The 15,156-nt window shown below is 37.7% G+C and overlaps 1 protein-coding gene across 1 annotated transcript in view; it reads right to left on the bottom strand.

Annotated features, from left to right (window-relative positions):
• Positions 1-15,156, bottom strand: part of LOC124795954 (dynein axonemal heavy chain 6) — a 1,096,896-nt gene that overhangs the window by 656,847 nt on the left and 424,893 nt on the right. The window contains exon 28 of the mRNA XM_047260034.1: positions 1,087-1,232. Coding sequence (XP_047115990.1) covers positions 1,087-1,232 — 146 coding nt within the window. The remainder of the gene's footprint in view (positions 1-1,086; positions 1,233-15,156) is intronic.

Here is a 15,156-nt window from a genome sequence, read left to right as displayed (position 1 = left end):
CTTCTAGAGCATGTTGGGTGGCACGGGATACATGCGGACGTGCATTGTCCTGTTGGAACAGCAAGTTCCCTTGCCGGTCTAGGAATGGTAGAACGATGGGTTCGATGACGGTTTGGATGTACCGTGCACTATTCAGTGTCCCCTCGACGATCACCAGTGGTGTACGGCCAGTGTAGGAGATCGCTCCCCACACCATGATGCCGGGTGTTGGCCCTGTGTGCCTCGGTCGTATGCAGTCCTGATTGTGGCGCTCACCTGCACGGCGCCAAACACGCATACGACCATCATTGGCACCAAGGCAGAAGCGACTCTCATCGCTGAAGACGACACGTCTCCATTCGTCCCTCCATTCACGCCTGTCGCGACACCACTGGAGGCGGGCTGCACGATGTTGGGGCGTGAGCGGAAGACGGCCTAACGGTGTGCGGGACCGTAGCCCAGTTTCATGGAGACGGTTGCGAATGGTCCTCGCCGATACCCCAGGAGCAACAGTGTCACTAATTTGCTGGGAAGTGGCGGTGCGGTCCCCTACGGCACTGCGTAGGATCCTACGGTCTCGGCGTGCATCCGTGCGTCGCTGCGGTCCGGTCCCAGGTCGACGGGCACGTGCACCTTCCGCCGACCACTGGCGACAACATCGATGTACTGTGGAGACCTCACGCCCCACGTGTTGAGCAATTCGGCGGTACATCCACCCGGCCTCCCGCATGCCCACTATACGCCCTCGCTCAAAGTCCGTCAACTGCACATACGGTTCACGTCCACGCTGTCGCGGCATGCTACCAGTGTTAAAGACTGCGATGGAGCTCCGTATGCCATGGCAAACTGGCTGACACTGACGGCGGCGGTGCACAAATGCTGCGCAGCTAGCGCCATTCGACGGCCAACACCGCGGTTCCTGGTGTGTCCACTGTGCCGTGCGTGTGATCATTGCTTGTACAGCCCTCTCGCAGTGTCCGGAGCAAGTATGGTGGGTCTGACACACCGGTGTCAATGTGTTCTTTTTTCCATTTCCAGGAGTGTAGCTGTGAAGCTTAATGGATGAGATAAATCTTATTCTATAGTGTAATGTGTAAGATTGCTCACCATAGTCAGGAACCATCATGGATATTGGCCGGAAAAGTGCTTTTAAGTTGTCTGGTAACTCTGTCCTGCCAGCATATCCTGGGTTCATTGTAATAAAAGCAGCACAAGTTTGTATAAGCTTAATCTCCCTTCCTTCAAATACAAATCTGTAACAAAAGTTAGGGGGCACTTTTCTTATTTTCCTGTGTGCAAATTTTTAAATAGAATACCAATAGTGGTGATAGACCCTCATTATGCAGCAATGACATTTCGGAATCATACATGCTACACAACCTATATCTATTGCAGAGTTCTCATTAAATAAGCAAATATACTGAAAACAAAATTCCAGTATATTTACTCCTTTGTGGTGTTTTCCAGTATACATCTATATACACATTTACATCCCTGCTCTGCAAACCATTTGAAAGTGGTAATATTACATACCAGTTGTCAAATGTGTGACACAGTTACCACAACATGTTACAGGACTATGTTATCCCAAGAAAACAAATAAATACTTACAATACTACACAGACTGATAGCCATATAAATATCTACATTGTCTTGTACAAGGCCATTAGGCACCGTCAAACATAAAACGCCGGCAGCAAGCATGCACTATAAAAACTCTTCCTTGCACAACTCATGTTAGCACATCATACTTTCACAATTCCCAGTTGTAAACTAAAGGCAGCTAGCTGTCTTCATCTGTCACATTGCCCAGCGTCCTAGTGAATCCTAGAAACAAATACTGCACTTAATGATGCAATGTGTGCACCCTAATACAATGATTAACAGGACACATTAAAACCTTGCACTTTGAAGAAAAAGATGGTCATTGTCAAATTTAGAAAAAGCTGAGATTTTCTGTGCTTTAAGAGGAGAGCATCAGCATGTTAAATGAGGAGACAGAAATATCCAAGGGGCATTTCTGGGCCAACTTTTGTGACATCCTCCTTGGCAAAACAGCCACCAACTTAATCTACTTATGGTGTCAGATTTTAATGTGTCCTATTGGTCATTCTATATGGATACACTCATTACAACATAAGCACAGTATTGGTTTTTATGATTTGTTAGGACTTGACACATTGTTCAAAGATTTTATGGTAGACAGTAGCATCAATAGGTGCTGTGATGTAGATGTTACAGCAGTGCTCAGCGACCTTTTAGCAGTCAATGGCCATGTAGTAACAAAATGAAATAAAACAATTTAAATTTGGACTTTGAAATAATTATACATATGAATCAAATCAAAATTTAATGTGATTTTCAATTCTGTACTTGGCTGGCTAACTGTGGAATGTTTTGTCTCATTTCTGTTGTAGAACATTACACAATGGCACTCAAATTCTCACCTAAGAAATGAAAACAATATTTATTTTTTCTGTAATTGAGAATTGAAAATGTTTGCTCACATACGTAAGTGCAGATAAAAACTGTAATTGCTTGCTGACCAAACCTTTTCAGTTCTTCAAAATTAAATAATAAGACAACTGACTTCACAAACACAGTTTTTCAGAGTTTCATTAGACTGAAGATCAATCACATTAATTGATAAATTACTTGAATTGTCCTCAAATCACATGAAAAAGAGTTTGTAAAGGTCTCCAGTTTACCAGAAACCTTTTCAGAGTCACAAAATCTTTTGATGAACCTATTTTTTAGCTGCATGAAAATTCACTTCATTTTATCATTTTCCAATGAAAATTTATTCCAGTGTCTTCAGCAATTTATTTACAATTTGGGAAATGGTTCAGCTTTTCCTCATCAACATATTTTACAAAGAGCTTGTTTTTCATTTGGGTTGCCTTTATGTCTGTATGAATAACAGATATTAATTCTTTTCTTCCGCTGAATCCCCACATTTACTGTATTTAACATACTACTAAGATTTATCAATAATTTAAGGTCTATTAACCAATAAGGATTTGTAAGTTCTGGAACATATCTGCCTTTCTCTATAATAAATGTGTTGATTCTTTCCTGAGGCCAAAAAGTCTTTTAAGTACTGCATCTCTACTTAACCATCTCACTTCAAAATAATAAAGGATGTTACAGTGATCTGCTTCCATTTTTGACACAGACTTGAAATTAGTGATGTATCAACCATTCCTTTCTGATGAAGTTTAAAGTGTATATCTCAATGTCCATTAGTTCTTTCCGTGCAACAACTTTGCAGCATAATGCTGTTTGGTATAAAAGACAATGGAAAAATAATGGGGTACCACTACTACCAGACCCTTGTTTTGTCCACTCACGTTCCCTCCTCCACCAGTTGAAACACTTAGTTGTTTTAGACAGGGTAGTTGTATTGATGCTAGCTCTTGTTCTAAGTGATGAAAAAAATCTTCCCCCATAGTCATTCCTTTCAAACTGCGTAACTGTAAAAGCCCCTCAAAAACAAAATTATGAGAAATTTCATGAACAAATGCTGGTAGCTGCACATTATCTTAAACATCATTGCTTTCATTGATAGTTAAAGAAACCCATTCAAATAATCATGACATCTCCTGAAGTTGCTAGAATTAATAATTGCACAAACTGTAGTAAGCCAGGAGCACTTTCTGGGTGAAAGATAGCTGCACTATATTGGATTTGCATTTTATGAAGTGCATAGTTTTATGTTCCTGAACACCATTAATAACTGGTCACAAATGCAATGTTATTGCTCCATCCAGTATACTGTATCAATATGAAATTAGTTTACAGAGATTCTTCTGGAACTGCTTTTTTTATGACAACTGTTAAACTACAGGTAACTTTTCCTTTAGTTTTGTTAAATAATTTGTGTAATTGCTGCCCAAGTTTATATTAGTGACTCATAATTGAACTGATTTATTGACCATTCTGAATTGAGAAGCTATATATATTTACACTTCTAGTAAGAAATAATATGAGATATAAGCGCATTATTTAAATTTAAAAAAAATAAGGGTGAATGTGATTCTTTGGAAGCTGTAATTTTGCTATGAGCATTCTATTCTGCAATTGGCTAAAGTTATGTAATGGAATAAAACATTCTGTTAAGCAATTAGATTGAAACTGGCTGTGGCATATACTTTGTATTTTCTTCGGTCATATGTATTGTTTTTATACACTTATTTATTATGTTTAAATCATTATTAACAATATGCTCTAAAAGACAGATTGTATGTTGTCAACAAGATTGAGGACATGTATCTGGAGCACATGTAATAACCTTATTGGCTGACAACAGCCAATCAGAAACACCAAGATATTTGTGATCCCTCTTGTTGAGGAAAAGCCATACTTTAGTAGAAACAAAGGTATTTGGTGTGTTAAACAGATCCACATCTGCTATACAGACTAATTATATTGCAAACAGAATATATGTCATATTGTCCAGAATTAACAAAATTAGAAAACACTTTACACATAATTCTAATAGTGTCTCTATCATACTACAGGTATTCTATGATGTTAATTAGCATTACAGGTGGTATGTTAGCCAAAATGATAATCACATCCAAACTACCTGTATTACATGTTTTTTCATGGGTTATCTTTCATATGTTGGGAAACAGAACATGGTACTGAAAGTGATACTTAAGAAAATACAGTAACTGACTACATTTCTGTATTATAGTTACTAAAAATTTTGTGGCAGATAGACATAAAGTATTCTGAGAAAGCGTGTAAACAAAGTTCAAGAACTAGCTTTAAATGATAAGTCTAGAAATATACTACAATTACCTACATATCACTTCCACACTGATGCTGATGAGGAGATTAGATTAATCACAGTACACTTATAAGTATTTACACAGTCATTATTTCCTCACTCCACATGTGAATGGAATGGAAAGAAGCCCTTATAAGTGGTATAATATAATAAGTGGTATAATAGGAAGTACCCTCTGCCATGCAGTTCACAGTGGTTTGCAGAGTATGGATGTGGATGCAGATTCACGACCCTGTGGTCACCTCACTGATTGGGAAAGTTGCATGAAATTGGTAACACAGATGTGTGTGCAAGAAACCCAATTATAGTGACAGACAGGCTGATTTATAGCATAGCCCGAAGTCTAGGTTAGGTTATAATGAAACAGTTTGCCAAAGTCAACAAACATGTTAGCGAAACAACCTATCTGTGGTGACAGACTGATCTGTAGTGTAGCCCAATATTTACGTTTGTCTGAAATGCAACAGTGTGGTTGTCAGATGGCATTGCCAACAAACGTGTTGGTGAAAGACCTTTATGCAGTGACAGGCTAATCTGTAGCGTAGACCAAGGTCCATCTAAGGTTGGAATGCAATAGTCTGGTTGTGAGTAGGTGAAGCCAATGAATGTGATAGCAAAAATCCTGTTTGTGGTGACAGACTGAACTGTAATTAAGTCTGAGATCTAGGTTAGGCTGGATTGCATCAGTTTCAAATGCTTGTCTTAAAATGCTAATCAAACAATGGAAGCTCTAGGTAGGAACATCAACAATGTAGGAAAAGACAGATTGCTACTTACCATAAAGAAGATATGTCAAGTTGCAGACAGACACAATTAAAAAACAATTACATTAAGCTTTTGGCCACAGCCTACATCAGGCCAGAGATGCTGGAATTGACAGTCGTGTTTGCACGAGGGTGCTTGCCTGTGTCTGTGAATGGCATGTGTCTCTCTTTTACTGATGAAGACTGTGGCTTAAAGCTTTATGTAAGTTTTTTTTTTTTTAATTGTGCCTGTCTGCAACTTCATGTATTTTCCTTACAGTAAGCAGCAATCTATCTTTTCCTGCATTGTCCTAAAATATTGGATTTTATACACTATCTGACATCTGTACAACCATGTGAAATTTCCTTTTTTCTGTGAATGGGAACTGACCTATCAGATACATAGTGGTACGTATATTCTGATACATGTATATTGTGATGTATCATTCAATTTGTTGCTTTTCTTTCATAATTTCAATCTGTAAAAGTACAAAGTGTCTTGACAATGGTGTAATATTGATCTATAATGTAGGCTTTACATTGTACAGTTGATGATTAGGTGAAGATTTTGGCACTTAACATTTAATCTTGGCTTTCATTCTGTGACAACACTTGCATTCTCGTTGACTTCTTTTGAGAACTGAGTAGTTTGGCACCTATTCAAACTGCAATTGGTTCAAATGTGAACCAGAAAGGGGGCACATATGATAGTTTGTGGTGAAAGGGGGGGGGGGGGGAACACTTGCGGGTGTGGAGAATTTTTAATACCTTATAAGATGACTGGAGACTTGTAAGTAGCTATTGAAAAGATCCACTTCCTACCCTGTTAGATATCTGTGTAATACCATTTTTTCAACAACCTTCTTGAAAGAAACACAGATGACTACATCATATTATTTCCTTTGACTGAGAGCTAGGGTGTGTGTGGGGAGGAGGTACCCCCCCTCCACCTATGCACTCTGCACTCTGTACCCAGCCGTGGGTGCCCCTGTGTACCAGTAGTGAGCTCTTGTACTGACTAGTAAAAGTGAGACAGTGAGCCAGCATGTTGATTTAGAGTTCTTGTATAGTTTGAAAGATGCAAATTCTAGATTGGTGTATGGCTAGTTCATTCATCAAAAAGAGAGCAGGTATGAGCCAGCAATCAGCAACTGAGCTGGTGTCAAAGGAATTTTCAGTGATGGTTTCATGTTAAGGTGTCACATAACAGTGAATAATGAGCACGAGAAACAATGTTCAGTAAGAAAATGTTCCTGGTTTGCCAACAGCAAATTATGATTAGTATCATGTTACAATTGATCTACTTTTGGATGACTCAACTTAGCAGCAGATACACTTTTTATGAGTTAAAACTTTGAAGTCAACGTGTTGTTGTTTGGAAAGAGTACTGTGGAGAAGTTTGTATTTTATGTTCAGAAAAAAAGTTAAAAAAAAAAACTTGGTGCAAAAGGCATAATTGTAGAAACTGATAAATAGTTGGAGAAAAAAAAGATTTGGAGAGGCAATAACACAACAGAGTGGTGGATATATGGTGCTCTTGAAGGAGAAAATGAAAAGTCCTTTTTTCATGTTGTTCAAAATAAATTGAGGGAGGTGCTTTTGGAGATAATAAAAGAAAATATATTACCTGGGATAATAATAGAGTCTGATTGCTTGGGTTAATTTAAGTGCCTAAAAGATGAAGAATTCAAGCAACTCTCTGTAACTCATAGCCTTCATTCCAAGGACACAAAAACAGGAGCACATACAAACAGCACTGAAGGAATGTGATACACAATTATGATTTCCTTACAAGGAATACGGTAGTGTAAAGAGTTGTTCAACTCTTACTTTTTTGAATATATATAGAGAAGGCAAAGTAATGATAAAAAAAACTTATTCCAGTATTTTATGAACTGTGTAGCTTGTCTGTATGATAGTAACTCACAAATGATTTAACTTGCTAGTGTACCAGTAACGAAATACATAAATAAGTATTTGTCAATAGAAATAATCAAGTTTTGAAAATGTTATGTGACTGGATAGTTAGAACATCTACACACCAAGCAGTAACAGGAGATCATAACATATGATAGGTATTTAACTGCAAGCTTCCAGAGCCAGTGGCTCCTTCTTCTGGAAGAAGGATTGAAGAGCAAGGAAGAGGGGTGACAGAAAAGGTCTGATGAGCTGTAGGAAATTGAGAGAGTTTAGGAAAGTCACTCAGAACCTTGGGATGGAGAAGACTTACCGGATGCGATGAGAAGGAAAGATTGATTGATGGTTACTGCACATCCCTCCAAAATAGCTTTTCGTTTCCCTCCCAATCTTCATAATATCATTATGAGACCCTACGCTCCTACTGCATCCATTTTCCTGTTGTATGGCTTCCACCCCAGCAACTGTCCACGCTGTAAGACTTGCCCTATACACCTTCCTACCAGCACCTAAACCAACCCTGTAACTGGCAAAACATATACTACCAAAAGAAAGGTCACTTGTGGAATGGCATATGTCATGTACCAGCTGTTATGTAGACACTGTTCAGACTTTTACATTGGCATGACCACCACTGAGTTATCAGTTAGGATGAATGGGCATAGGCACAGGTTGTATACTGTCATGACACAATACCCTGTTGCAGAGCATGCTCTACAACATGACAGTAGTGACCTCGGTGTCTGTTTCATCAGACTTGTCATCTGGATTCTTCCACCCTACACAAATTTCTCAGAAGTCTGAAAGGGGAAACTAGCATTACAATATGTCCTTGGTTCCTGCCATTCACCTGGTCTTAATTTACATTAGTTTCTTTGATCTCAGAGCCTCTTCTCAGTAACTATTTCTTTCTTCATTCCCTTTTCTATATGTGTTACTTTCTGACTCGTCTTCCCCCCCCCCCCCCCCCCTATCACAGCCACATATATTGCAATTAGCTTTCTGCTCTTAGTAATTAGCACATAATGTTTTGTTAGTAATGACTGATTGTATATTACCATGTCTTTCACTTTTAGACTTTCAGGTTTTCAAATCTTGTCTGGTGCAATCCCCAACAATCAGTCTTTGCTTCTCAATCAGTACAGTAAGTCTCCCTGGACCAATGGTTCTGGCTGACTATTCCAAAGTCTCTCCTTTCCAAAACTTCACCAGTCCTTTTCCTTCAACACTCCTCCTCCTGCTTCAACCCTTCTTCTAGAAGGAGCCACTAGCTCTGAGAGTTTGAAAATTTCAATACTTTTATAAATGTGTTCTCCCACTGCCACTTGGTGAGTAAATTGTTTATCTATTCAATTATATTATAAATAAGTAATTGGTAGTCTATAGTTTACTCTGCACATGTTCAAAACAAATCTTATTAACAATTTTTCACTTCCATTTATGTCAAAGACACATCTTTTAGTTCTAGATCTCATGTTCTATATTGCATTTCTATTTGCTGCAGTATTTGTTTTCCTAAAAGTTGTATGTGATTTACACAGAGCTTCTGGCGTCATTTGTATCTGTATGATTCATGCAGTGAAATTATCCCTTGGAGTCCACTGTTTCCACTATCTCTGTTAGTACAATTCTGTTTCAATATGCCACAACACAGAAAGTACGAAAAGTATCTTTTTTGCTTAGGAGAAAAAGCATCCCCTCTTTACCATTTTCACTTTGCTGGATATATTAGGTTGGTGCATAAGTTCATACCATTTTTTGCTTGATGGTCTTCTGGTTGCTATGGATTTATTTACTGATTGTCACTTTTGATTTTTAGTTCGCCATTGCTATCTGAGTTTGCATAATTTCATTTTGTCAGTTGGAGATAGCGAATGGAGCCGTGGACGTCAGAAAATGGAGTTCCTTGTGTCAGAGTGTATAATGCCATTAACTTTACTTGTAACTTACTGGCAGTACATTTCTTTTTAATAATTAGCTTTTAGTGCATGTATTTATATGTGCACTTCTTCACATTGTTCAGTTATTTATTTGGTTTTCAAGGGCAACTGTATTATTTTATAATGTACCTTTGGTCAAAATGGTTTATTCTTCTCCAACAATCTAGGACTTTCCCTCCTGCTTATATAATTTATGCTGAAAGGAAATGTGATCTATCAATTGCCAGTTTTCTTCAATTGTTCTGAGACATTTTCTGTACGTACTCTACATATTGTTTGAATACATCAACAGAGTCCATCAGATAACGAGAGACTTCAGTCATCATGTCTGTCTCAAAAACTATGTACAAGTTCATGATTAACTATTCCTTTGTTTGAACATTGATACAGCCATTGTAATATTTTTCTGTGTTTGCCCTGAAGAGACATTCTTCTCCAATGTAGGCCAGTGATTCACACAGTTTTACATTATGCCCAGGCAGATACTTCCTCTTGTGAAGTTATTGCACTTACTGTTCCATGTTGAAGACATGCATCGTCCCTTATTCTGGTTCTGCACACACACATAAAGCAATGTTCACACACCATCGGTGCACTCCATATGTAATAATTAGCTTTGTCATTCTTTCAGTAATGAGAATCATTCATTGTTACGGCTTATGTAATGATATACATCACTCTTCTGCAGTGATATCTAAAACCATAATTACCAAACTGATAATTTCTTCATGCTCAAAGTGTGTCCAATGAACCAGTCCCTTCTTTTAGTCAAATTATGACATTAATTTCTTTTTCCCAGTTTGATTCACTACCTCCTCATTTGTTATTTGATCTACTCAACTGATTTTCAGCATTCTACTATGGTACCACATTTCCAAAGCTTGTAAACTCTTCTTGTCTGAAATGCCCATTGTTCACATTTCGTTTCAATGTACCACTATACTATAGACAAATGCCTTTACAAAACACTCCCTACCACTTAAAAGTTATATTATATGTTAACAAATTCATGTTTTTCAGAAATTCTTTTGTTGCTATTTGCCAGTCTGCATTTTGCCTTTCCCAACATCAGGCATCATCATTTATTATTCTGCTTAAATAGCAAAATTCATCAACAAGTGCACTTTTAGAGTCTCATTTCTTACTGTTAATCTGATTTAATTCAATCACATTCCTTTACCCTAGATTTATTTTTATCTGTTTTCAGTTCATAATCTCTTTTTAAGACACTATCAATTCCATTCTCTACAACATGACAGTAGTGACCTCGGTGTCTGTTTCATCAGACTTGTCATCTGGATTCTTGCACCCTACACAAATTTCTCAGAAGTCTGAAAGGGGGAACTGGCATTACAGTATGTCCTTGGTTCTTGCCATTCACCTGGTCTTAATTTACATTAGTTTCTTTGATCTCAGAGCTTCTTCTCAGTAACTATTTCTTTCTTCATTCCCTTTTCTATATCTTTTACTTTCTGACTCGTCTTCCCCCCCCCCCCCCCCCCCCCCCATTTCAGCCACTTACTGATGGCCTTGGGAGAGCCAGTCATGATAAAACTCTACCATCTGGTGAGCAAGATGTATGAGACAGGCGAAATACCCTCAGACTTCAAGAAGAATATAATAATTCCAATCCCAAAGAAAGCAGGTGTTGACAGGTGTGAAAATTACCGAACTATCAGTTTAATAAGTCACAGCTGCAAAATACTAACGCGAATTCTTTACAGACGAATGGAAAAACTGGTAGAAGTGAACCTCGGGGAAGATCAGTTTGGATTCCGTAGAAATGTTGGAACACGTGAGGCAATACTAACCTTACGACGTATCTTAGAAGAAAGATTAAGAAAAGGCAAACCTACATTTCTAGCTTTTGTAGACTTAGAGAAAGCTTTTGACAACGTTAACTGGAATACTCTCTTTCAAATTCTGAAGGTGGCAGGGGTAAAATACAGGGAGCGAAAGGCTATTTACAATTTGTACAGAAACCAGATGGCAGTTATAAGAGTCGAGGGGCATGAAAGGGAAGCAGTGGTTGGGAAAGGAGTGAGACAGGGTTGTAGCCTCTCCCCGATGTTATTCCATCTGTATATTGAGCAAGCAGTAAAGGAAACAAAAGAAAAATTCGGAGTAGGTATTAAAATTCATGGAGAAGAAGTAAAAACTTTGAGGTTTGCCGATGACATTGTAATTCTGTCGAAGACAGCAAAGGACTTGGAAGAGCAGTTGAATGGAATGGACAGTGTCTTGAAAGGAGGATATAAGATGAACATCAACAAAAGCAAAATGAGGATAATGGAATGTAGTCAAATTAAATCGGGTGATGCTGAGGGGATTAGATTAGGAAATGAGACACTTAAAGTAGTAAAGGAGTTTTGCTATTTAGGGAGTAAAATAACTGATGATGGTTGAAGTAGAGAGGATATAAAATGTAGACTGGCAATGGCAAGGAAATCGTTTCTGAAGAAGAGAAATTTGTTAACATCAAGTATAGATTTAAGTGTCAGGAAGTCGTTTCTGAAAGTATTTGTATGGAGTGTAGCCATATACGGAAGTGAAACATGGACGTTAAATAGTTTGGACAAGAAGAGAATAGAAGCTTTCAAAATGTGGTGCTACAGAAGAATGCTGAAGATAAGGTGGGTAGATCACGTAACTAATGAGGAGGTATTGAATAGGATTGGGGAGAAGAGAAGTTTGTGGCATAACTTGACTAGAAGAAGGGATCAGTTGGTAGGACATGTTTTGAGGCATCAAGGGATCACAAATTTAGCATTGGAAGGCACTGTGGAGGGTAAAAATCGTAGAGGGAGACCAAGAGATGAATACACTAAGCAGATTCAGAAGGATGTAGGTTGCTGTAGGTACTGGGAGATGAAGAAGCTTGCACAGGATAGAGTAGCATGGAGAGCTGCATCAAACCAGTCTCAGGACTGAAGACCACAACAACAACAACAACAACAACAACAACAATTCCATTCAATTGCTCTTCAATGTCTTTAGCTGTCTCTCACAGAACTGGACTAAGAAAGAACATTGAACATATGCAAAGCAGGGCAGCATGAATGGTCACAGTTTTATTCTATTCATGGGAAAGCATCCCAGAAATGCTATGAAGCCTAACTGTCTGATGTCTGAAGATAAATTCAAACTGTCCCAGGAAAGCCTACTTACAAAATTCCAAGATTAAGCTTTAAGAGAGTAGCCCAGAAAACTTCTACAACTTCTTGTGTAAGGGTTGTGACTATAACATGAGATAATTACAACAAGCACAGAGGCAGTTCAGCGAAGATTCTTTCTGTGCTCCATAGGTGAACAGAATGCATCAGAACCCTAAAAAGTGGTTAATTTGGAGGAAACATCTGCTATGCACTAAACAATGGTTTGCAGAATTTATATATCCATGGAGAACAGAAAAACAAATTTCAACTGGAATAGCAAAGAGTTCAAACCTATTTGATGAATATCACAGAAGAATCTAAAACTGGAAATTCATCACAATGACAAAACAGTTATCGGGCTTGCTCTAAAATTGTTATATTTTGATCAAAAATGATGTCATGTGGACATCACTCAGGAACTGCTGAATGAAGCTGATAACAATCTGGAATTTCTAAAGAAGATTATATAACTAGTGGTGCCAGATTTTTTTAAACCCTGTAATGGACAAATGCTCAGTTGGGTAAAAAACAAAGGGATTTAATTTTTTACACAGGACAAATGAAAACAAAATTATTTTTTGTGGTTTATTGGTGTTTATCATATTTTATGGAAGAATGTGTAAGTTTTAACATGCTTATGTTTGATTTTACATATTTAAAAAAATCAATGCAACTCCAGTCATACTGAAAATGGTCATTACTTCAATTTTTATCAAATTTGGGGTACATTTGTTTTGTAGACCCATCCATTTTAATGCGATCTGTGAAAAAAACTTTATACAAAGCAGTTGGAACTAGGCATACTAATGATGAATGATATGAGATTTAAAATGTTAAGGATTTCATTTTTGGAAAACTCATCCATGATTTTCTTCCATTTCTCAGTCACACTCTTATTTTTGTCATCAAAAGACTGAGCCATGTCCAAGCTTCTTTTAATTATTTGAAATTCTTCATATAGGGAGTTCATGTTCAGTTGATCAATCCTTACTTCTAGTTTATCAGTACTGTATTTTACAACATTGTGGAGAATATGGATGGATAACCAGCTTTGGCAATTTTATCATTTTCAGCTAAAAGCAGCGTGTATTACTAACCTTGAAACTTGATATGCACATTCATCATTAAGTTTTACAAGTTCCAGTAGTTGGTTTACAGCCCCAGTATCATAATCAAAGAATTGTAAGCAAATTGGAAATGTTTTCCTGTCATTTTTTCTTTTTTTATTTACTTGCATCCATTGCTAAAGAGAAGTATATGTTTTTTTTTATGATCTTTGAAATATTTTCATACAATAGCTTCCACTTTTGTTCTTCCACAGCTACAACTTTGAGAGATTTTTGAATCACTGCAGATATATAATAATAAAAATTTGTGTGAGCTTTCTATACTGCTGTAACTAAGAGAATGCATAAACGTGTGATAACAGATGCTAGTTCTCTAGCAGTAATCTTGATCGTCTCTAAGGCAGATAGTTCAAGCTTCAATAAATATTTGGTTAAGGTATTCGATAAACAGTTTAGACAAAAAGAGAACAGAAGCTTTCAAAATGTGGTGCTACAGAAGAATGTTGAAGATTAGATGGGTTGATTACGTAGTTAATAAGGAGGTACTGAACAGAATTGGAGAGACAAGAAAACTGTGGCACAAATTGAGCAAAAGAAGGGATCAGTTGATAGGACACATTCTGAGACATCAAAGGATTACCAATTTAGTATTGCAGGGAAGTGAGCGGGGAAAAAATCACAGAGGGAGACCAAAAGATGAATACAGTAAGCAGATTCAGAAAGATGTAGGTTGCAGCAGTTATTCAAAGATGAAGAGGCTTGCAAAGGATAGAGAGTCTGGACAGTTGCATCTAACCAGCCTTTGTACTGAAGACGACAACAACAACAACATCTTGATACTCAGTCACTAACAACAATCATGTGAGATTTAGCAGATGCATGTTGTTTTACATTATCAACACCTGTATGAGACATGAGATATCTCTTTTCAACAGGTGACAGTGTGCCTTGTGCGAATTTCCTTTTACTTGTCCAAACTAGGAATAATTATTTTCTCAGTTCGGATTATACTTCATGCCTTTTGGATTTCTTAGAAGGTATTCCAGCACTTGTAGATGAATTATCTGTGTCACTTAAATCACTGCTTTTTTCAAGAGCTTTAGAAATAATTCACAAGCACAACACGTTCAACACTCAGCAGTTCTTGCAAAACAATGAACGACATTTTAAAAACTAGAATGACAATCAAGCATGGAATTAAAAAATCCTTCCAGTATTGTTAACAAGCATTGGCATAGCATTTAAAGGAGTTAGCAAACAAACGAAAGTGCTAAACACTAAGTTGTAGAATGAAAGAAAGACAGATAACAAACAAATAACAAAACATAATACAAACAGATATGGGCAAATACAGACTGATAGCTGAGTTAATTGTATCTTCATGGAGTAAGTGCAAAGATAATACACTCCTGGAAATGGAAAAAAGAACACATTGACACCGGTGTGTCAGACCCACCATACTTGCTCCGGACACTGCGAGAGGGCTGTACAAGCAATGATCACACGCACGGCACAGCGGACACACCAGGAACCGCGGTGTTGGCCGTCGAATGGCGCTAG

Source organism: Schistocerca piceifrons, chromosome 4 (assembly GCF_021461385.2).
Source record: "Schistocerca piceifrons isolate TAMUIC-IGC-003096 chromosome 4, iqSchPice1.1, whole genome shotgun sequence".
NCBI classification, from domain to species: Eukaryota; Metazoa; Arthropoda; class Insecta; order Orthoptera; family Acrididae; genus Schistocerca; species Schistocerca piceifrons.
This window is presented reverse-complemented; position numbering and strand designations above follow the sequence as displayed.